Source organism: Furipterus horrens, unplaced genomic scaffold (genome assembly GCF_987537825.1).
Source record: "Furipterus horrens unplaced genomic scaffold, mFurHor1.1.pri manual_scaffold_8, whole genome shotgun sequence".
NCBI lineage: Eukaryota > Metazoa > Chordata > Mammalia > Chiroptera > Furipteridae > Furipterus > Furipterus horrens.
In genome coordinates, this window is record NW_028327178.1 from 90,150,092 (window position 1) to 90,174,133 (window position 24,042).

The following is a 24,042-nucleotide window of genomic DNA, read 5'->3' on the forward strand; positions in this document are numbered from 1 at the left end:
GAAATGAAGCACACAAGGTTAAGGGACTTGCCCAAGGTCATAACCCTAGTAAGTGGCAAAGCCAGGACTCAAACTCAGGCAGCCTGTCTCTGAAGCCTGTGCAATACTGCCTCCCTTAATCATAATGATTAATTTTTTTAATTATAACTTGCTTGGACATAGTATTCTACAGTTTATGGAGCACTTTCCTACCCATTCTTTCATTTGGTTCTCACCACAGCAGCCCAGAGAGGGAGGCAATATTTACTCCCAATTTAAAGCGGGTGGTGGGGGGGAACTGAGGCTGTGGAAGGGGGAACAGACTTGCCTTGCCAAGGTCACACAGCAAGGTCAGTGGTAGAAGTCAGGGTGGAATCTGGGATTTTCTGATTTCAAATTGAGGGGGCCCTTCCGCAGCCTGACTCAACTCCTATGCCCCCTCAACAGCCAGCCTCTGGCAGGAGGCCTTGAAGCTGTCTCCCCAGGTCAGTTACTCTGGCTGGGCTCCCACTGTTCAGCTGAAGGGTCTCAAGGCTGCATCCTGCCCCCTCCACCTCTGCTCACTATCACTCAGGAGGGGCAGGAACTCCAGGGCTGGTGGAGTTTCCGACCAGGCAGGAAAAAGAACAAAGGAACTGCGCTGGGGTGGGGGAGAGGGTGGAGTGGGTGGTGGAGGGGGTGGCCAGGAGAACAGCAGGAGTAGAATGCTTCACCATGGAATATGAAGTCAAGAAAGGGAAAAAGGTAGGTGGGAGGTTGGGAGGGATGCAGGGCCGAGAAATGTCCCTGGAGCTGGCAAAGTGGGAAGCCTGGGGCGGGAGTGATGGGCAGCGAGGGGTGTAGGTAGGGCCTTTCTTCTCATTTAGAAGGACCACCCTCCACACCCATGGGCAGCCAGACATTTGGGTTCCAAACTCCCTAACGTGTCTTCCCTGTCCTCAGTGGCCTTTGCCACCCCTGGAATATACAGACAGGCAGGCACCTTCCAAGGAAATCCAGCCAGACAAATTTATTTTAGAGATACTCCCAACCTTCTTCCCTGGTATTCCTGGGGGAATCCCTCCTGCAGCTGCTCAGACTGAGGGTCAGACAGACACCAACCCTGCTCCTTACCTCACGAGACAGAAGGACCTCAGCCAGAGCAATTCTGTGCTATAAGGCTAGAGACACCCACCTGCTCTCCTGCTGGGCTCCAATCTCGCCTGCCCCTCTCCATCTTTACACAGGCCCCGCTCCTAAGGCTTATGTTCCCAAAGGCTGGGCGCCGAGCAGCCCTTCGGAGCAGTGTGAGCCGCCGGCCACTCCACTCGATGCCCCTTTATCCCCCTGACTACCTCATCGACCCCCAGATTCTGCTCTGTGACTACCTGGAGAAAGAGGTCAAGGTGCGTGTACAATGAGGAGAAGGGGTGGGTCCAGCCTTGGTGTGAGGAGTGTAGGGGAGGAAAAAGTTTTTACTTGGGCCTGGGAGCCTTCACAAGAGAATGAAAATCCCAAGAGTGACCAAAACAGTAGGCTTTTATACCTTTTTGACAAAGAAACAATAAATGTGTGAAGAATTGACAAGGCAGAGGGGCTTGGGCCAGGGGGAGTAAAGGGCGATGAAGTAACAAGGTTTGTGTATGTAGCCTTCTCAGGCCTAACCCCAGTCTTCGGTGATAAGGATGTCTCCCTTCTTCCTGTATAAAGAGGGTACCTTTCACACAGATTTATCTCCTGCTCTCAGGGAAGAGTGAGTGGGGAGGTCAGAGTGTTTTTCACAAACTCCTTCAGCTTGAGATACTTTTAACAAGGTGCCGTATCTGGGGGCAGTATGTCCTGAATCCCATCAAAAGAGACCTCACCTCTCCCCCGCCCCACCTCACCTATCCTTGACCAGCCCCGTCTCATACAAAGGAGACTCAGAGAGAAAAGGTCTGAGCAGCCTTGCCCTTGCCTTATGCTGTGGACTCTCAGCAAGTGACCTCTACTTGCTCAATCTCAGTGTTCCCATCTGAACATGGGGCTCAGTACCTACCTCCAGGTTAGAGCCAATGGGAAAGAGCTCTGTGTACTAAAAAGCCACACCTTCCTGTGAGATTTCACTGCAGTGATGATGTTGCTACTCTGTGTCCAGGTTAAAGGAACTATCTCAGTTCTGTTAGTCACAGCGGACTTAAACAACTCAAGAGCTTCCCTTTTCTTTCTTTCTTTCTTTCTTTCTTTCTTTCTTTCTTTCTTTCTTTCTTTTTCCTTTGGTTCTTTCTTTCTCTCTTTCTTCTTAATTTTTTTTACTGGTGAGAGAGAGAGAGAGAACAACATTAATTTGTAATTCCACTTATTCATGTATTTATTGGCTGCTTTTCTTATATGTGCCCTGATGGGATCAAGGGCTTCTATTTCATGAATGCCATGAAGCAGTGAAGAATCCTCATTACCTAAGGAAGATTGATATGGGGTTAAGAGTGTCAGATTTAGCAAAAACTGTTAAATTTGAATTTCAGATAAGCAGTGAATACTCTGTTTAAAGATTTTATTTATTTATTCTTAGAGATAGAGGAAGGGAGGGAGAAACAAAAGGAGAGAAACATCAACGACTAAGAGAAACATCAGTTGGCTGCCTCCTCACAAGCCCCAAACTGGGGACCTGGCCCACAACCCAGGCATGTGCCCTGACGCAGAATCAACTGCTGACCTTTTGGTTCCCGGAACAGCGCCCATCACACTGAGCCATACCAGTCAGGGATGAATACTTTTTTGGTACTAATATATGTCCTAAACACTGAATGGGACAAACAAAAAACAAACAAACAAAACATTTTAAACATATTTGTTGTTTATGTGAAATTCAAATTTAACTGGCATCTTGTATTTTATCTGGAAATCCCATATGGAGGGAAATGCTAACAAATATATCCACTTAAAATTCGGGGACTAAAATTTCATACAGAATAAAAAGAAAAGGTTTGATTAGTGAAATTCACCTAGAAGAATAAAACTTAAAATAATGAAAAAGTTAATCCTTACATTGATGGAATAATATAAGTTAACTGATAGCATTAAGTTATAACTAAGAATGAAAAATCAATTTATTGATCTGGGGCATTGTTTTCCTGACAACATTCATTCCATTTGACTTCTGCAACAAGATCACAGAGGGTGAGTGGCTTGCAGTCACTTGATCCTGGCGCTTGGGGTGGACAGAGTCACTCAGGCCAAGCGATAATTCAGAGGTAGTCATTTCTTTCAAGCTATTATGTTGACTTTTGATTTTGTCATAGCTAAAGAACTGTGTTCAGGCAATAAAAGCTAGCAGTGAGAGTGTGGGCTCTGGTGTGTGGAGTCGTTTTGCCATTTCTAGCGATCTACTTGTAAATTGGGTAGGTCATTTACCTTTGCTGTGCCTTGGTTTTCTCATCCTTAAAGTAAGGATAAATGAGTGAATGTTCACAAAGCTCTCAGGACTGTGTCTAGCTCCTACGACTGGCTCAATAATAGTTATTATTAGGTTCTTATTGTTAATTCAGATATTTCTATCTCAGTCTATTTCACTGTGTTAGTGAGGAGGTCAGGGTCCTCCAAGGCTCCAGAGTGACCTCTTTCTGCTCTTCTCCCACCACTCTTCCTATCCCATCCCCGTTTGCCATCCAGTTCATGGGCCACCTCACCTGGGTAAACTCCTCACTGAACCCCTCCAGCCGGGATGAGCTCCTGCAGCTGCTGGACACCGCCAGGGTGAGGCTCTGGAGAGGGGAGAGGGCAAGATCTGTCTCCTCTCCCTCTCCCACCCGAGGCCCCTGAGTACTCAGGAGATCCGACCCACCCCACAGCAACTGAAGGAGCTGCCGCTGAAGACTACGCCGGAGCAGGACAGCATCCTGAGCCTCTCGGCTCGCTGCCTGCTGCTCACCTGGCGCGACAATGAGGAGCTCATCCTGCGTATCCCCACGCACGAGATCGCCGCCGCCTCCTACCTGCAGGACGACGCGCTGCACTTACTGGTGCTTAAGACAGGTACAGAGGGTGGAGCCTGCCAAGGGACAGGGCCACAAGGAGAAGGAGAGGAGGAAGTCTCAACGACTTGTTTTAGGAATGTGTGTGACCTAGGGCAGGAATGAGTCTTGAGGCTGGAATGATGGGTTGATGGAAAAGGCCTGACCACCCTATCCTATGACTGGGTCAGGCCATGGCCGTATGTAGTAAGACCGAACCCAAGGTTGAGGGTGAAGAGTAGGCGGCCTAACCCACCATCCTGAGACAAAGTGGTGAAGCCTGGAAGGATGGAGAAGCCAGAATCCTGCTGGGAATGGCAAGGACTTAAAGGGCGTGGTGATGGGGGCGTGGACGCAGCGCTCTGAGAATAGGGTGGAACTTCGAACGAGGGGAGGAGTCTGATCTAGAGGCGGGACCATACGCAGGGGGCGGAGCTCGAAGATAAGGTAGCCTATGGGAGATGTCACACATCGACAATTTAGGGGCAGGGCCTCAGGCCAGGGGCGGGGTTGGGGGGGGGAAGCCGGATCTAAGGAGAGGGCCTTGAAACCGGGGACAGAGTCCAAGTTAAGTGTACAAAGGGAAGAAACAGCTTGAGCACCCTTAGGCCCCTTGGCAAGGTCTGAGGCTAAGGGCGCTGAGGTGAGGTGGAGCGGGTGGGAACGCTCTGTGGAGCCAAAGGCAGGGGTGGAGCCTGAGACCGAGGGCGGGGCCCGATAGTAAGTGAAGGCTGGCCTGGCCTCAGGACTTTTAAATTATGGGTGGGGCCTGAGGCCAGGGGCGGGGCCAGGCGGGGCAGGACACCCCCGCGGCGCCCTCAGGTCCCCCAGGTGGCCTCCAGGGGGCGCTCTTAGCCCGAGTCCCTGCGGCTAAGAGCCACCCGGCCTCTCCTAGGTCTGGGCGTGGACCCGGTGCCAGCCGGTGTAGACGCCAACCCCGGCGGGGCCGGGCGCGACACTGGCCCGCTGGGCGCTGCTCCCGAAAAGCGGCGGGTGGGCACCACAGAGCGGCGCCACACCATCTGCAGCCTAGACTGGCGGATGGGGTGGGGCGGGGGCGCGGGCGCGGAGGCCCGGGCCGGGGGCGGCGGCGGCGGCGGCAGCCTAGAGCGGCAGCGCGCCGGGGCGCGGGCGTCGGGCAGCTGGGAGCGGCGGCAGACGTTCAGCGGCAGCTGGGAGCGGCGGCACGGTGGCGGCGGCGGCGGCGCTGGCAAGCCGGGTGGCAGCTGGGAGAGGAGGCAGGCAGGCGGCGGCGGCGGCAGCTGGGAGCGGCGCCACCCGGGCTCCAACCCTCTGGACCCGCAGGACCCCAGCCCCGACGCCTACTGTAACCTTGTCATCCTGGCTGTAGCCAACAGGGTGAGCCCGAGGGCACCCCGCGCCCCTGAGCTCTGCCTCCGGGTCGGGTCGGGATGGGAGGGCGGCGCTCCCCACCAGCACCCCGCCCCATTCATGAGGTTGCTGGGCTTTACCCTGGCTTCTTTCCTTCTCCCTCATCTCACCCCAGGTACTACCTGTGTGCCCACGACGCCAAAAGGCTTCTAAACCCTAGCCCTGGGCCCCTCCAGGACACTTCCCCTTTGCTGCTCCAATGGAATGAAAACTTAAAGTGACCAGAATAGACTTGATCTAATTAAGCCCTACTCCAACCCTATTTTTTGTCGAATGTCGTCAATGTCTGCACTACCACAGTAACAATCATGAGGACACTAATCACTGGCATGAATCGAGTTGTCAACCCATGCTGAACACAGAACTAGCATGAATTTATTTCATTCTAACAGTAAGGTAGAGGCAAATATTTCAATGATTCCCATTCTATGGAGAAGGAAATCTCGGTCCAGAGACTACCTTGTGTAAGGTCACACAGGAAGCAGGTGGTGATTTCAACATTGGGACCCAGGATGTTCAGAGCCTGTAGTCTTGGTGACTAGTTGGTCACCCAAGGGAAAAGCCTTTCTGCCATTCTTTCCTTGCCTATCCTCCACATTCACCCTTGCTTTTATTCATTTGACCATATATATTGAGCACCAGCCTGTGCTAGGTATTGGGCTAGGTGCTGTGGATACAGAGATAAAAGACATATTTGGTGTCCTCCCTTAGGGAGCTCACAGTCTAGCAAACACCTTCAAGCCCTAAGGCTTCTAAGCTTTTTCTCTGACCCAGGTCCCCAATTCCCTCTGTATATGAACCATGGTGAACAAAGCAGACATGGTGCCTGTCCAGAGAGAGAGATGGATACTAATCAGTAAACTGGACTCTGGAGCTGACTCGCTCTTCCTTGAAACACTTTCTCACATGGCTTCCAGCGTTCCCCGTTCTTCTGGTTTTCCTCTTATATCCCTTGCTGCTCCTTCTCAAGAGCTGCTTCCTCGTCGTCTCTTCAGTCTCTTATATTCGGAGTGTTCCAGGTTTAGTTCTTGATTCTCTTCCCTCTTACACCCATTTCTAAATGGTTCCCTCTAGTCTTGGAGCATTTAAAATACCGAGAAATCCCCAAAGTTACTCTCTCATCATCATACTCTCATCATCATATATCCAGACACGTTTTTCCACTCTGCTTCTTCATTTGAAGGTCTATGACATGAAAAACTGAGTCCCAATCTTTTCTCCCAAACCTGCTCCCACCTTGGTCTCCCTGTCTTGATTAATGGCAGCTATGTCCTTCAGTTGCTCATGCCAAAACCTTGCAGTGATCCTTGGCTCCCCATTCTTTTTCACACAACCCATATCCACTCTGTCAACAAATCCTCTTGGTCCTATTTTTAAATATAACCAAGACCTGTCTATTTTTCCCCACCCTCCACTGTCCCCACCTAGATTCAGGCCCCATCCATAATCTGAATTATGCTGTCACCTCTCACTGATTTGGCCTTTGCTTACAATCTGTTCCCCCACACAGTCAGAGCAATTCTAGTAACACTTAAGTCACATGATGTCAGTGCTCAAAATCTTTCAGTGACTTCCCATTTCACTCAGAATAAAAGCTAATGTCCTTACAATTGCTGTTAAGGCCATCTACCTTATAAAAGTGGCTCCAGACACCATCACCATTTCCTCTCTGGCCTCATCTCTTTACTCCACTATAGACAGACTGGTCTCCTTGTAGAGAGCAAGAGACCTGTGGGTTTGGGGTAGTTCACTGTGTTATCTCTGGCTCCTAGAATAGTGCCTGGCACATAATAGGTACTCAATAAATATTGAACGAATGGGTCAATTAAATCATATTTTATTATTATACCTTGTGATAGGGACCAACAAGAAAATAAGCAGAGAGGAAAGTGAGTTGTGTCCTATTTATCTTAGTGAATGGTGAGGGTTTTAGGGTATAGACTTCAACTCATTCACCTTTAGGACCCCACAGCCTGACCCAGTACCTGCCACACAATAGGACTAAGTGAGAATTTGTGGAATAAATAAATAAATGAAAAGCTATTTTCCAGGAGTATTTTAGTCTCTGCCTCCTATCTGAAACATTGTGGTCTGAAGGAGGATACAGGAGTTAGAGCCAAAAAACCTGGGTGCTAATATTAACTAATGCCATGAGCCTGCTCTGTGAGCCTGGGCAAGGCATTTAACCAGTCTAAGCCTCAGTGCCTTTAATTATAAAATAAGAATCCTCTCTTCCCTGTCCATTTTTTGGGGTTATTCTAGGGCTCAATGCTGGTTTAATGATTAGTACACTCTCCATCCCAAAATGCCTATCCTGGGTTACATTTTAATTTACACCTGAGTATTATTTAGAGACAAAAAATAGAAAATGCCTTCATGGAGATGGTCTCTTCATCATTTATGATCTTTCTGTGTCTCTTGCTTGAAGAAATAAAGAGGTTGATTACAGAAGCAAATTCTTCTGCAGATTTTCAGTCTCCAAAAAATTTTCACCCAAGAACTCAAATTCCTTCCTTCTACCAGAGACTGAACTTTATGTATTCATCCTGCTTCCATTTTTGCTCTGGGTGCCAGGGAGCTCATATCTAAATATGGCATCTGGTAGTGTAATCACTATGTTGAGCCTAAAATTTTTATACACTTAATTCCTCCTCCTACTAGGTATTAGGAGATCTCTGCTCTAGTCCTGGTTAATCACTTTATCTTTGGGTTTCAGCTTCCTATCTGTAAACTGAAACAAATTAGGGCTTATTTTAGATAAGCTTCAGGAGGACCCATGAATTCCCCATGGGAGTACATGTATGCATTTTTCAGGGTAGAAGGGTTAGAATCACCACTGTATTCTTTAAAGGGGTTCAATACCTAGAGAGTAGCCATTTTGGTGGGAAATATCCTCAAAGCAAATATATTAAAGGCCTGTTTTAGGAAGCAGAAGCATCCTGGTCCCAGAAGAGAGCCTGAGCTCTATCCTCCTCCCTTGGCTAGGATGCTGCTGAGGAGTCTTGCGCCCTCATCTGTCAGGTCTTCCAGATCATCTATGGGGACCAGACCATCGAGTGCGTGGACCGGGCTGGCTACCACTATACGTCCACGCCCGAACGACCCTGGCTCTGCAGCCGCAGTGAGTACTTGGACTCCTGGCCTCCAATCCTGTGAAACATCCCAAAAGGCCAGGGGAAGGGGGATGCTTCAAGACCTAGGGCCAATGAAAGCCATTATGGGTTCTGATCTCTCCTGCAATTACAGCGTACCCAATATAGAGTTTTCTTTAAATGTCAGTTTTCATGATGACCTCAAACCTAGCTTCTTCATAGATGTTCTGGTTGTCAGATTCAGAACAAGCCCCTCAGAGCTGAACTTGTCTCTCTCCCTTTTGTGTTTTTGTTGAGGGGTGTGTATTTTTAAATATTTTTATCTTTATCCAAGGACATGCTTATTGGTTTTAGAGAGAGGGGAAGGGAGGGAGAGAGAGAGGGAGAGAAACATCGATTGGTTGCCTCTCATACACACCCCAACTGGGGACCGAAACCACAACCGAGGCATGTGCCCTGGCCAGGAATCCTACTGGCAACCTTTTACTTTGCAGGACAACACCCAATCAACTGAGCCACACCAGCCAGGGCTCTCCCTTTTGCTTTTGGTGTCCCTACTTTTGCAGAAACCTACGATTGTGCATTGTCTATTTACTAGCCCAACTAGGACATAGATTGAAACTAAGATTTCCAGACCAGTTCTTGAATTCAATCAAGGGATGGAATGAGAATGAGACCCTCAGAGGCACTTACTGAGCACAAACTATGTGCCAAGCACCGTATCCATGTGCCAAGTCTCATTTAATCCTTATAGCAACCTGTTTGCCACTGCATCCCATGTCCCTAGTCTGGGACCAGGGACATCACAGATGCTCAAGAAGTATTTTCAGAATAGATGAAAGAACTTTCCGAGGCTTTACAATTCCAGTTCTACAAATGAGGACATTAAGGCTGAGTCATTAATAAATTAGTCAAGTACACACAGCTAGTAAGTGGCAGAGTCAGGATTCAAACCCAGTGTGTCTGACTCTAAAACTTCTGTCTGCATGCAACAGCTTCACTTCTGATGCCTTTAAGGCCATTAAGTGACTTTCCTCAGTCACAGTCTACTCAGCGTGGTTCCTGTTTGTATTATTCCAGCAAAAAAGAACTGGCTGTTTACTTCTGGAGGCACTCCCATCTGTAGGAACTGTGGTTTGGGGAAGCTGGGATAATTTATTAACTGTCACCGGGATGATAGGCAAATAAATGGGATAATGCAACAAATATTTCAAGAAATTCATTTCTTCAACAAATATTTATTGAGCACCTACTATGTGTTGGATTCTGCTGATCACCAGGATATATTGCTGAGCAGAACCAGGTGTGGTCCTGCCCTCAGGAGGCTTGCATCGCTGAGGTAGTGTGACAGTAACTGAATAGTTACAAAATTACAGTGTAACCATATGCTGTGCTATGAAAACATATAATGAGAAACCAGCATTGTCGAGGGGAGTCAGGGGAGTGTCCCAAGGAAGTGACACCAGGTGAGCCAAGATCAGAAGGTGAGGCTGGTACCTGGAGTCAATGAGATAACAGGGTTAGGTACAGAGCAAACTCTTTGTAAATGGTGCTTCTTTCCTCTCAAGATTTTGAGTTCCTTTCCTCTCAAAGTTCTTTTTTGTTTCATCTCAAGCACATACAGTTTACACAATACTCTGTCACCTACCTATTCCCGCATCTGTTACACCCAAGACCCCCCTGAGGTAGACAGGAAGGTAGTGTCCCAATGTTGGGTAAGTTGAGAACCAGGAGACAGGAGGTGAATTGCCCGAGGTCTGTGTGTCAGTGGGGTGGGAGAGGGGCAGAAATCATGGTCAGAAGCTTCCAGTAGCTAGTTGCCCATTTCCGAGTAAAAGCTAACATCCTGACGATTGCTTATAAGGCCATCTGTGTGCCAGCCACCATCCCAGCCCCAGGGTGGGACTGAGGTTGTGGCCTCAGGAGCCGGGGGTGCTTCTGACAGGCCCTCTATCTGCTTGTCCCAGGTGAGAGCTGCCGAACTGACGGGACTTACGCCTATGACGCCGACTTCAGCTGCTGCAGCTCCTTGTGGGTACTTACTTGCTGGGTCTCCACTCTTGCCCCCCTACCTGTGCATAAATAGGGTTGCTCTTCTAGGCATTCTTGAGGCCCCTGTGGGCAAGAAAGTGTGGGAGAAAGTGACCCCACTTTGATTTGTGCTGAGACACTGGGCATTGAGGGTGGGAGGTAAACTGAGCTCTGAAGAGCTCGTAGGATCCATACCCTTGAGAGACCGACGGTGCACCCAGAACCCAGAAGTGGGCCCACATGGGCCTGGGGTTCTCTCCCAGTCCCGCAGGGCCCAAAATCCTAGATAATGCCAAAATATCACTTTGGTTTACTTTAGTTTTGGCTCCATGGAATAGAAAACCTTAAAGAAGAGTAGCTTAAACAAGATGAAGGTTTTATTTCCCCTGTCTGTTACGTAAAATGTGTAAACCAAGACTTCATGCATGATCTCATGGTTGTTAGGGACGTAGGCTTCTCTTTTCCTCCCTCCTCAGCACTTACTTCCATCCTCAAGGCCACCACATGCCGCGAGATGGTGGGTATAGCTCCAGTCGTCAGGGTAGCATGCCAGGGGCCTCTTTAAAGAGCTTTGCTGGAATTCCCACTGACAGCTTTTGCTTATATTTCATTGATCAGAATTAGGTCACAAGGCCACAACTAGCAAGGCTGGAAAATGTAGGATTAAATTAAAAAAAAAAAAAATCTCACCTCTAAGCTACACTGCTTCTCTGTAGGTAATGGAAAATGGTTCTGTGACACTGTCAAGACTAGGAGGCAGGTTGACTTTGTATTAAGCAATATTTATTGAGTGCTTACCCTATGTCAGGTACTGTGCTGTGTGCTAACGTTTCAGTGGGGAACAAGACAAGGACAAAACCCATGCTTAACACATAGTAGATAAACAACAAATGAAGAAAACTAAGGTCCTTGCTCTTGCATGGTTCACAATCTAGCACAGGTGACAATGAAGTCATTATTTAATAGTAATAAGCATTGATAATAAGAACTAAGAGAAGTTCAGAGTGCCAAGAGAGGGGCTGTGGGAGTCAGGAAGGCCTCTGAGAGGTGATGACGCTTGAACTGAGACCTGGAGAAAGAGCATTCTGGGTGGAGGGAAGAGCAAGTGCAAGGATTCCAAAGCAGGATAAAGCTGGGTGTGTTTGACGATGAGCCAGGAGACCACTGTGACTGCAGCAGAGGCTGTAAGGAACAAAATGATTGGAGAGAGTGTTTGGTGGGGAGATCTGGAAAGTCTTTGCATGTCATGAGCAGACTTGTAGACTTTGTGAACGCATTTGACAGAGCGTCTAACCCAGTCTGAGAGGATAATGAAATTTTTCCTGAGAAGGTGAAGTGACATTTAAAATCCAATAACGAATAAAAATTAGCTGAGCAAAAGATAGGGGGAGATAGATGGTCGAAGCTGAGGGAACAGCATGTGCAAAGGCCCAGAGGTGAAGAGCTACTTGGAGTATTAGAAGAAAAGAGAGAAGGCAGGGTGGCCTGAGCACAAACAGCAAGGGTGAGAAGAGGTTTGCGAGGCAGCTAGGGCCCAGATAATTTGGGGCCAGATAATCCAGGGTCTTGAAGGAGAAAGTGGGACATAGGATGAGGCCTCAGGCCCAGAGCTCTGGTAGCTGTGCCCTCCCACATTACACCTGCCATAGGGGAGGAGTTGGAGAGAGGTGAGTGAGGGCCCTTTTCTGCCTGTCCCTGCAGCAATGGCTCCCAGGACACCTTTGAAGCGTGTTACAGCGGCACGTCCACACCCTCTTTCCACGACTCCCACTGCAGCGGCAGCGACCACAGCGGCCTGGGCTTTGAGCAGTTGCAGGATTACATGGTCACGGTGAGCTGGGGCACCAGTGCAAATAGCACCGACAAAGGCCTTGAAATTGGAGAAAACATGGGGTATTTTGGGAATCATGAATAATCCTGGACGGGGCTGAAGAATAAGACCCCAGAGGTCAGGAGTGGGGCGTGGCGTTAGGAGAGCACACTGAGGCCAGCTTGTTGAAAGGCCTAAACTAGTGTTTTCAGAGGAGGGCTGGGCCAAAGGTGCCCTCAGAGAGGGTTCTGGGCCTTTCGGGCAGCAGTTGGATGAGGGTGGCTCCCTAGGATTGATCTTGAATGGTGTCCCCACAGTTGCGGAGTAAGCTGGGGCCCCTTGAGATCCAGCAGTTTGCGTTGCTGCTGCGGGAGTATCGGCTGGGACTGCCCATCCAGGACTATTGCTCAGGCCTGCTGAAGCTCTATGGAGACCGACGCAAGTTCTTCCTCCTTGGTGAGCCCCCTGCCCCATGCCCCAGGGGTCAGCCAATGCCACTACATGGTCCATGACATTCCTGGTCAGTCTCCAGGCTGGGAGTGTTTATTCCTTATCTCTCAGCCTCTGATAAGGCCAAGATCATGAGATCCATGGAGCATATGAGGAGACCAAGGTGCAGAGAGGAGAAGGGACTTACCTGCAGTCACAGACGTGATAAGAACAGAGCACTGGTTTAGCCATTTCATCTTCATGGCAAAGCTGGGAGAGGGAATGATTCTTCCTATCTTACCCCATGAGGAAGCTGAGACTCAGAAAGGCTAAGGAACTTATTCAAGGTCACACAGCTAGTAAGGAGGACTAATAAAACAACAGTGGGAATGATAATAAGTTAACATGTATTTGTCTGTTACCATGTGCCAAGTATTATCTGATTGAATGGCCTAAGTTCTGGGAAGTAGAAACTGTTATTTGCCCCCATTTTGCAGATGAGGAAACTGAGGCTCAGAGAAGTAAAGTATTGAAGTCACATAATACGTCGTGACTGGAGTGAAATGAGCTAACTTTTATAGGGCACTCAGTGTGTGCTAAGTAACTTATTTAATCTTGATATCCCTACTGAGAAACGTCTATCTCAATTTTACATGGGAGGAAAGTAATGCTCAGAGTAGTTATTTAATGATGATGATGATGATAACAATAATAGGCTAACATGTAATGAGCATGTATCATGTACCAAGACAATGTGTCATTATTCTCTGGCTCAGAGAGTCAAAGAATTTGTGGAAGGCCACACAGCCAGTGAGTGGCAGGCCAGGGATTTGAACTCAGATCTCCAACGAAGGTGATCCCTCTGTGGGAGAGGAAGGGGCTGAACCCTGGGGAGTCACCTGCCCCTTGGCCTGCAGGGATGCGGCCCTTCATCTTGGACCAGGACATTGGCTACTTCGAAGGTTTCCTGGAGGGCGTGGGCATCCGCGAGGGCGGCATCCTCACTGACAGCTTTGGCCGTATCAAGCGCAACATGAGCTCCACGTCGGCATCGGCCATGCGCAGCTACGACGGCGCGGCTCAGCGGCCGGAGGAGCAGACCTTCCACCGACTGCTGGCAGACATCACGCACGACATCGAGGCGCTGGCCCCCGATGACGACGACAGCACGGATGAGGAGGCCCGGGGCTCTCCGGGTGGGAACGAGGCCTCCGAAGACAACTACCTGTAGCCTGTCGGGGATGCCCAGCGGAAGGCGGGGAAGGGGTGATCCCGCCGCCTCGCCTTTGAATCTCACTCACCCTGGCCTGGCCACTAGCCGTTCCCAAGGCCCCTCCTCACCTCCTACTGGAAGCCTTCATTTCTCTTTTCAGATTCTGCCCTTAGGGCTCCGGTGCCTGCAGTACGGAGAATGCCCTGCAGGGGACAGGGCCCTAAAGTCCGGGGCAGTGGCATGGGGCTCATCGGACCCCTCTGCCCCCCGAGGATGGACAGCGTCATCCTTTGTCCCCTTAGCCCAGGAGCTCCTCACTAGGACACCCCCTCCTCCCTGGACTGCGCAGCTTTCTGAAGGCCAAAGGAGGGATGATGAGCGGGCTCCACCTGCTGACGGACTGAGAAAAGAATTCCCCGAGTTTCTCCTACTCTATAGTTTGAGAAATTAAGGTTTAAAAGAGGGAAAGGGACTTCAGGGAATCTCCTGATTCTCTTGCGCTGTTACCTCAAACCGACCATACTACATTATGTAGAGTCTTTTTAAGGCTCTAAATGGCAGGGACTACACCCCCCCCCGCCCCCCCACCCCCGCCTCATTGGATCATCGTTATAGAGTAAAGGTTCTTCTCTACTGAGAGCTGACTCAGAGGAGGGTAACCTGGATCCCAGTCCTGGTCCTAAGACTCCAAACAAGTTGCTTGTTCAGATCTTGGATTTGGGGCCAGTCAGATGTAGGGCTGTTGTCTGGTCAGTGTCCTCGCATCTGTGCCTCCCCTCTCCTCATCTGTTAGAGGAGGGGGCCCCACCTGCCTCACAGGGCGCTCATGGGGATTAACAAAGGTCAAGACTTTAGTGCTGAGTCTGCCACATGATAGACGCTCAATAAATGCTGTTCCCTTCCACATCTAACACTTTCTGACTTGGTTTGCCTGTCTTTACCCTGTGTGCAGCAGGATGGAAACCGAGGTGGGGGTGGGATGTAAGAAGACCCTTAGGGAGCAGAATTTGGGAAGAGAAAATAGGACTCGCCCCTGACAGCTCCGATACAGCCTGGCTTCATGCTTGAGCTGGAAAAAAAAAGTACCAGAGACTCCACAGAGCCATCTCAGGGGTCTTAGGCAGCTAAAGAAATCGAAAGGCCAGTTTGAAAAAAAAAAAAAAAGAAAGAAAGGCCAGTTTGGAGAGAAAGAGAAGTCAGCATAAGGACAGGATGCAGCACAGCCCGAGAAAAGGCTTGGAAGCCAAAAGAAATGAGCCCTGAGAGGAGACCGGAGACTTGCCTGAAGAACTAGGCAAGTTTATTTGTAAAACATTAGAGAGCCCTCCATGTCATCACGCATGGTACTTACCGTGAGGTAACTACTATTATCACCTTTTTTTTTTAATTTCAGAGAGAGACAGGAAGAGGGAGAGAGAGAAAGAGCACGCATGTGCGCACAGGAGAGAAACATTGATTTTTATTGTTCCAGTTATCTATGCATTCACTGGTTGAATCTTGCATCCTGACTGGGGATCAAACCCAAAACTTTGGTGTATCAGGATGACACTATAACCAACTGAGATACCCGGCCAGGGCTATTATTGCTTATTTTAAAGTATTATTGTTATTATTTGGGCTTTAGGTCCAGAGAGTTCCATTATTCATACACAGTTTGTGGCAAGTGAGCATTCCATCATTTTCGGTCTGTGCAAGGCCCTTTTGATATTTTGCCATGTTTTATTTCTCCCCTGCATCTACACATTCCCCCACTGCTATGTGTTGATATATGTCCCTGCACATAAAATACACAATGCTTTGGTGTGTATGTTTGCACTGCTTAAATGGCATTGGGTAAAGATCTCCTTTTGTTGCTTCTTTTGCACTTCATAATATGTTTTCAAGATCTACCCATGTTGCTGTTGGAAAATCTAGCTTATTTCCAAATATTCCAAGCTGAGCCCTGGCCAGTATGGCTCAGTCGGTTCGAGCATTTTCCCCTAAATCAAAGCGTTGCAGGGTTCAATTTCCAGTCAGGGCACACGCAGGAGGCAACTGATCAATGTTTCTCTCTCACATCAATATTTCTCTCCCTCTTTCTCTCTTCCTCCCTTCCCCTTTCTCCAGAATCAATAAGCTTGTCCTCAGGTGAGGATAACAACAATAACAACTATATATATATTCATTCCAAGCTGAGCATCCACTGTTCATTTGTTTTAAGATTTTTTTAAACTCACTTTTAGAGAGGTGAGGGAGAGAGAAAGAGAGGGAGAGAACATTGATGTGTGAGAGATACATCAATCAGCTGCCTTTCTTACTCCCCCAACCGGGGACCTGGCCCGCAACCTAGGCATGTGCCCTGAGAATCGAACCAGAAACCCTTTTGGTTCACAGGCTGGTGCTCAGTCCACTGAGCCACACCAGCCATGGCCCACTGTTTTATGTTTTATGTATCCATTCTCCCAGTGATGGACACTCAGGTTGTTTCCCACTCTCTTACCATAAACAACACTGTGATGAACATCTTTGTGTATGATCCTCATGAGGCTACATGAAAATTTCTTTGGGCTCTATACTCAAGAGTAGAATTATTAGATCACAGGGCATATAGATTTTAAATGCTATGGAATTCTGCTAAAATGGCTCCAGTAGCCACCTGTGAAGGATGCTCTCTCCCCACACTTTCATCAGCTTTTACATTATCTGACTTTATAATTTTTGCCTGCAGATTGGGTGGTAAGATGACATCTCATTGTTTTAACTTGTATTCCTCTATTAATTTAGAAGTACAGAACTTCCTCCTATACTTGTCAGGCATTTGGATTTCCTCTTCAGTGAATTGCCCATTCAGATCTTTTGCCTGTTATTTATTAGGTTTCTTGTCTTTTTCTTCTTGACTTGCAGGAGTAGCTTATGCATTTTAGATATTAATCCTTTGTTGGCTGTTGATGTTCCAAATATCCTCTCCCAATATGTTGCACATCTATTAAGTTTATCTATGGCAGTGGTTCTCAAACTTTAGCTTGCATTAGAATCTCCTAGAAGGTTTGCTAAAACACAAATTGCTAAACCCCACCCTGAAGTTCTGGCTCAATAGAGCAAGGGTGAGACAAGAATTTGCATTTTTAACAAGTATTCAGGCGATGCTGGTGGTCCAGGGATCACACTTTGAGAACCACTGGTCTAGGGTACTTTCCTTGGAACAAATTTGTTCTATTGAACAAATCCTTAATTGTGATGTTTTCAAGTCTATTTATCCTCATTTTACATAGGAGGGAACGGGAGCTCAAGGAGGCGAAGTAAATGACCCAAGGTCACACAGTGAGCTGGCCTTTGGACTCATATCTTACTAACCCCAGAGGCCATGCTCCTAGTTGCCCAGCTATCCTGTCTACCAGACTTTGGGATGTAGTGATCTCAGGCTGAGGCATTTGGACCTGAGGCTACTGAGAGACTTAGTAAGTTCCTAAATGAGGCAGCCATAGGGACTGAGGCCTAAGAGCTATCGTCGTTGTCGTCGTCGTCGTCGTCGTCGGCAGCCGTCCGTCTCGAGAGACGATGGCGTAGCTTCCTGAGAGTCTATCTGCACCGCCGAGAATGGCTGTGCAGTCTGACTCGGGAGTGACAATCCCTGCCGCACTTGTTACAGGTGAAGGCAGATGGCTGTTGTTGCTGCTGTTGACGCTGCTTCCGCCTCGATCTTTTCTGGACCGTCTCCTCGTTGCGCGCAGCCTCTGCACGTGACGTCCCTTGCCTGACTGCGAGCCTCCAGGCTAGGCGGTCGTCAAGCAGACGGCCTAAGAGCTATAGGTCCCTCTTAAAGGCCTAAGGCCTTTGCAAGAGGATCAAGCTCAGAAGTTGCCCGTAGCCCTAGCCAGGGCATAGTGACAGGGCTGCTGAGAGGCACTGGGACAGTTCTTACCCCACAGCTCCAGCAATGGAGCAATTTCCCTCACACCCCGAGGAAATCCCCGCCACCCCGGAACTACCGTTACCAAAGCCCTGTAACCCATAGTTACTGAAGTCCAAAGGACCCTGGCTGGGGCAGCCCAGGCTCTGGGCATGTGAACTTGGCCACACTTCCTCCTATAGCGTCCAGAGACCCAGCCAGGATCACTTCCCGTCATGGTTCATTTCCTGGCACTGCACGAGGGGGAAAACCCTCTGGGGGTGGGACAGCTGATTCTCAAAGACCTCTAGGGGTGGTGTAAGGATGGAACTTCCCTACCAGCCGGATCCCCTAGGGACAGAACTGCGCCATGGACAAGTGGTGACATCAGTGAAATTGTCTTTACCCCTAAACTGAGCCCCTCCTCTTTTGGGTCCCTGCAACCCCCTACTCCCTCCCAGCTTCCAATTGAAGACCCTAGTAGTCCTTCACAACTGTGTGTCAGGGAGGAGTCCTGGGGCCACTGTCATTGGTCACCAAACATTCATGTATTTATTGAAATGTTTTATTTATTTATTTTTAGAGGGAGGGTAAGGGAGGGAGAAAGAGAGGGAGAAGAACATCAATGTGTGATTGCCTCTTGTGCGCCCCTAATTGCGGACCTGGGCCCGCAACCCGGCATGTGCCCTGACTGGGAATTGAACCAGAGACCTTTTGGTTCACAGGCCGGCGCTCAGTCCACTGAGCCACACCAGACAGGGATGGTCATCAAACATTTAGAAAGCACCCACTCTGTGCTATACACTGTGCAAAAAAGTGGAGGAAGAAATAGGAGAGTCCCTGCCCACTGGACGGCTCTGGGCCTGATAGGGAAGGAAAGTCCTCACCTACCACAGCAGAAGGTTCCCAATTGTGAAATCAGAGAGTGAGAACACAGCTGTTTCTGGGGCAGATTGAAAAGGCTTTGCAGAGAAAATGACTTATGAGTGAGACTTTGAAGGATGAGCAAGATTTGGAGCAGACAGACAATACAAGGTGTGTGTCTGGGGTGCTTTCCAGGGCCAACATGGGCAAAGGCCAGGGACCTCAAAGGAGCATGGCACACTCTAAGATTAGTGTCTAGTGACCAGTTAGCACAGTGCAGGGGTTTAGACGCTCTGCTCTGCAGGTAAGACTAAGTTTTGAATACCAACTATGGCATCTGCCAGTTGGGTGACTTTGGGTAAACCCCTGAATGCTTCTGGGTCTTAGCTTTCTCATGTATAAAATGGGAATAATAATAGCATCACCCTAATAGGTCTCATAGATTGTTGTGAGGCTTAAACAAGATAATCCATGTAAAAGTATATATAGTAAGTGTTCAGTAAATGTGACCATTATTATTGCTGGAGGAACATTGGGGTGTATGAGGTGGGGGAACAAGGTGAGGGGCTTCTGAGAGGAAACCAGAGGAGTAGGCATATTGATAAAGCCCTTTAGGGACAAAGAAGAGTACGCAATGTGGAGTGACCTAATGATCTTACATCTTCCAAAAATGAGTTTAACTGTTTGGAGAGGAGGGTTGATTGAAGGACAGAGGAGAGCTGGGTGCTGGAGAACGGGGGAGGAGGCCAGGACAATGACCAGTGACCAGATGAGAGATGCTGGCTCAGATGGCCTAAGAGGAAAAAGAGGAGATGGCAGGTTCCAGAGGGAAAGGAGGGAAAGACGGCTCCCTCCTGGCTCAGAAACAGCAGCCTCTCACATCCTTTGATTAGATTCATCCATCCATCCATTCATTCATTTATTCATTCCACAACTGTTTTTTTAGCACGTGAACCCTGGTCTCATGGAGCTTACATTCTAAGGGGTTTATATCACTACTAAATAATGTATTCAGTGCTTCGAGATGCAGTAACCACCCAGACAGGCCTAAATGATCAGAAATTGACAGCCCTAGTGGCATGTCCTCTCATTTCTGACTTGTCCACCCTCAGCTATTTTAGATGAAGGGCAAAGGCTCTTAGCGCCAGGCTAATCGGTCTTGCCCACTTTCTGTGATGGGAACTTTACTGTCTTCTGTGTCAGCCCTTTCCATCAAATGCAAGAGCTGACAACTTCCTCCTTGCCCACCGCAGCTCCTCCCCTCGCCCCCCCAACCTCCTTCCCACTGCCAGGCCCTAGCATTGCCTGCTAGAACTCTGCACAGCACAGCTGTTCCCTCGGCCCTTGCGCGGCCCTGCAGTGATGCACGAAAAATGATGTGAACTGCATAAACTTCTCATTTTTGTCTAAAAGCAACTTGTTAAAAAAGTTGTTTTTGCAGCTTATCATGTAGACAAAGGGATAGTGCCTTTGATGTGTAAAGAAGACATTCAAATAAATAATAAAGACTCATAGCCCAAAAGAAATATAGGCACGTTTATTGTGCAGTACACAGAAAACAAAATACAAATGACTCTGAAGCATGTGACAAGATGTGCAGCTTTACTCATAATAAGAAAAATGCAAATCAGTACTACATTGAGAAACCATTTTTCAGTTACTAGACTGGCAAAATTTGGAAAGTTTGATAACTTACCATGGAGGTATAGGTGTGAGGAAGCAGGCACACTAATACATTGTAGGTGAGAGGGTATGTGGGTAAGACCCTATTTAGCAACATCTACCGATATTTAAATGCACAGACCCTTTGATCCAAGAATTCCACCCCCAGGACTTTCTCCTACGTTTATACTGACATAAGGGGAAATGATGGATGTCATGGCTTTGTTTCTAATAACAAGAGATTAGAAATAAATGACATGTTCAGTGACAGGGGACTGGTTAAATAAACTGTGGCTCATGCAGACAATAGAATACCATGCAGCCATAAATAAGAACAAGGTAGCTCTCTAGGTGCTGATATGAAATTATTTCCAAGTTAGAGTAAGAGAAAAAAAAAAAAGTAAGGTGCAGAGCAAGGCACTTTGGATAGTACCTTTTCTCTGTTTAAAGACGGAGGACGATCTTTTTGTCTATATGCATGGAATATTTCTGGAAGGGTACACAAAACAGGTGATGGTTGTTGCCTCTGAGCTGGAGGTGTGTAGAGTATAACAAGGATAGAAGGAAACTTCATTTCATAATATGTCTTAAATGTCGTGCCATGAATATAAATCACAGAAAAGCAATTTTAAAGAAAATGCCATTTGATATTTGTTGTGCCCTATAAGACCATATGTTTTCATGTCTGTCTGACTTCCCCATCCCCACCCTAATATACACACATGCACACATCTGGTGATGGGAATGGGGAGAGCTGGTTCTGACTCATTCCTATACTCTGTGGAACCCAACACAGCACCCAGCACAAAGCAAGTTCTCAGAAAAGCTGAAGACATATTCATAATGACTACCTTCTCTACAAAGTCCCCAGTTAGTGTCACCTTCTGGTATTCATGCTCTTGCATAGACCCTTCCCATCCTGAATAAGGATGACCTGTGTAACCCATGTGATGTTTTGCCTTGTTATCCTGAATCACACACTCTGGAGGCAGCCAGCCTCTATGTCATGAGCACAATCGGGAGCCTTCTGGGAAGGTTCACATGGTGAGAACCTGAGGCCTCATCCAACAGTTATGTGAGTGGGTCACCTTGGAAAAGGATTCTCCGGCCCCAGCCAGTCCTTCTGATGGCTGCAGACCAGGCTGACCTTGACTGCAGCCTCATGAGAGACTCCAAGCCAGAACCACTGAACTAAGGCTGCTCCCAGATTCCTAACCCATGGAAACTCTGTGAGATAATAGCTCTTTATAATGTTTTAAGCTTCTAAATTTTGGGTAATTTGTCACACAGCAATGTATAACTAATATAATCAATAAATCATTGGTAAGCATTTATTGTATATCAATTCTGTGGGGAATGCAAGAGAAAAACTCATGGTCCTGTCCCCAGAGGAGCAGTCCATGAGCACATCCATTCCTAGACTTATTTATTCCTTCAACCGACATATATTGAGCACTTATTATATACCTAGCCCTCTGTTGAATGCTGAACTCATAGAACGTTGGCAATTAAAATACACTGTAGGACAAGAGGGAACTTTCTGGATTGATGGAAATGTATATCTTACTGGGGTTGAAGTTACATAGATGTATATGCATTTGTAAAATTTCAGCAAATGAACACTTAATCTTGGGAATTTTTTCGTTTGCAAATTTTACATTAAAAATCCTGTAAACAAACAATGGGCTCTAGTTAATAATATGTGTGCTGAAGTAATTCACTTTGAAATGTATTTTTAAATGGTGAATTGATGAGTAGATGGAAGGACAGACAGTGATAAAGCAAGTAATATGTTAATGGTAGAATGTAGGTGGTAAGCATGGGGTTCTATTTTAAAAGTCTTTCAATTTTGTTGTATGTTTGGATATTTTCATGATAAAATATTTCAAGAAGAGGACCCTCGATAACCATATATAACAATCCTCTTTATTATTATTTAACGACACAAATAAAACTGGATATAGTCTAGTTTAAAAAGTTTTTAAACAAATAGAGAAAAAGCCACCATCTCTTTCTCCCTCATTTCTTCTTCAATGGCAACTTCTGTCCTTGTTGGCTGTGTAGTTTCCGGACCTTTCTCTATGCCTTTACGTAGAGATGTAGGTAAATACAAACTCATGTTATTTTTAAAAAATGAATATACTCTCTGTACTATTATGCACGTAATCTTGGGGATCTCTCCATGTCAATTCATGCACATCGCCTCAGTTTTAAATTGCTGAGTAAGGATGTGCCTTCTTATTCAAGATGCAAGGCTAGGAGAAGAGGTCTTGCCCAGGAACTGACAGTAACTTAGAATTGCTGGGACACAAAGCTGTTCTTCTAGAGCCAAGGCCTGGCTGCACCCTGCTGGAGCTTGGCCCACCGCTGAATGGTGGTGGGGCGGGGCTAGGGCCCAGGCCTTTTTATTTTTGGGTATGCTGGAGGGTGGGCAAGTCCCACTCTGACCTGCCCTCTCTTACCCCTTCCCCCCACCTGCCTGGGCTCCAGGGCACCCGGACTCAAGAGGAAGTCCTCTAAAGAACTTCCTCTTTTCTTGGCCTCTGGGGAGACTGCGGGGAGGGAGGGGAGTTGTGAAACTGAACCGTCCCCCACCACCTGGGGAGACCCATCAGCTGGAGGTGGCCACGCAGCAGGGGGCAGAAAAACAACTTCATTGGCACCCCCAACCCCTGCCCAATCCCACCACACCTCTGAGAAGGAGGTTAGCTGCCTTTTGGATGGTACCTGGGTAGGTAAGCTTCCTAGACACTTGTAGGCAAATTTCCCCCGTTACCTACTGCAGAAAACCCCAGCTCCTTGTCAGCAGCTGCTGCCATCTCCATCCTCATCTTCCTTCTGCCTGTGTCCCTGATTTCAGGCGCCAGCAACGCAGAGGTGTTTTGTGGTTCTTCAGAAAGGCCAAGCTGTTCCTCCCTCAAGACTTTGTCAAGCTCTCTCTTCTGTTTGAAATACCCTTTGCCATGATCTTCTACTAGCATCCTTTAAACTTCAACTGATCACCTCCTTCAAGAAGTCCTCCTTGATGCACTTCAGGCTGGACCAGTGTCCGTCCTACATGGTCCTACAATACTACAGCATTTTCCGTTCTGTATCTAAGTTATTGGTTTAAGGTTTTATCCTCTTAATTGGATTGAACGTTGCTTGAAAGCCAAGACTATCTTGTTTGTTTCTGGTGACATATTCCCAGCCCCTAGCAGAGATGCACATAGTAAGCCCTTAATAAATATTAATAAAATTAATTTAAAAAATGAGGGGTTTGGCTCTCAGCACTATCCTTCACTGGCTGTTCATAAACCTTGAGCTTCATTTTCTTTTTCATTTGTAAAATGGGAACTCGAAAAATGTCGAAGAAGCAATAAACAGATTAACATGTAAACATGCGCTATAGGGAGAAAAATAAGGCAGGAGGAGGGGCTAGAGAAGATGGAGGACAGGAGCTTTATAAGAAGCAGGGTCAAGGACCTAACTGGGGAGTGACTGCTGGGAGTTTCTCAAGAGCTCCTCTTCTTAGATTTTCATTTGCCTCTCTTGGAAAATGAGGGCAGCAGTGACTTCCTGCCTGGAAGGGTAAAGCTATGAAATAAACACTGGCTACTTTGCAAATAAAAGGGGAAATATCTAAGCCCTGAAATAGTGGTTGTGGCTCTCTTCCTCATCCCCCATTCTGTTTTGAATAGAGAACAATCAACAGTGGTCCCAAAGAATTTGAAATATGAAATGCAAATGCC

The 24,042-nt window shown here is 47.6% G+C and overlaps 1 protein-coding gene across 5 annotated transcripts; it reads left to right on the top strand.

The window, feature by feature from the left end:
- Positions 1 to 655: 655 nt before the first annotated feature.
- Positions 656 to 23,231, top strand: CCM2L (CCM2 like scaffold protein). 5 transcript variants are annotated; one of them, XM_090286205.1, is made up of 10 exons: positions 656 to 723; positions 1,206 to 1,364; positions 3,610 to 3,693; positions 3,789 to 3,972; positions 4,846 to 5,309; positions 8,328 to 8,463; positions 10,402 to 10,465; positions 12,167 to 12,296; positions 12,593 to 12,731; positions 13,622 to 14,828. In XM_090286205.1, exons 1-10 carry the CDS (start codon positions 694 to 696, stop codon positions 13,933 to 13,935), a joined length of 1,704 nt encoding a protein of 567 aa, XP_090142331.1. In that variant the 5' UTR covers positions 656 to 693; the 3' UTR covers positions 13,936 to 14,828. The 5 variants fall into 5 exon arrangements, with proteins under 5 accessions (XP_090142331.1, XP_090142335.1, XP_090142332.1 ...); XM_090286209.1 differs by lacking the exons at positions 10,402 to 10,465; positions 13,622 to 14,828 and adding an exon at positions 23,172 to 23,231; XM_090286206.1 differs by lacking the exon at positions 10,402 to 10,465 and having other exon boundaries at positions 13,622 to 13,686.
- Positions 23,232 to 24,042: the final 811 nt, after the last annotated feature.

Coding starts and splice junctions, on each gene's coding strand:
- CCM2L (XM_090286205.1), top strand. CDS start 694: ATGGAATATGAAGTCAAGAAAGGGAAAAAG. Junction 724..1,205: donor AAGTCAAGAAAGGGAAAAAG/GTAGGTGGGAGG, acceptor ATCTTTACACAG/GCCCCGCTCCTAAGGCTTAT. Junction 3,973..4,845: donor CTTACTGGTGCTTAAGACAG/GTACAGAGGGTG, acceptor GGCCTCTCCTAG/GTCTGGGCGTGGACCCGGTG.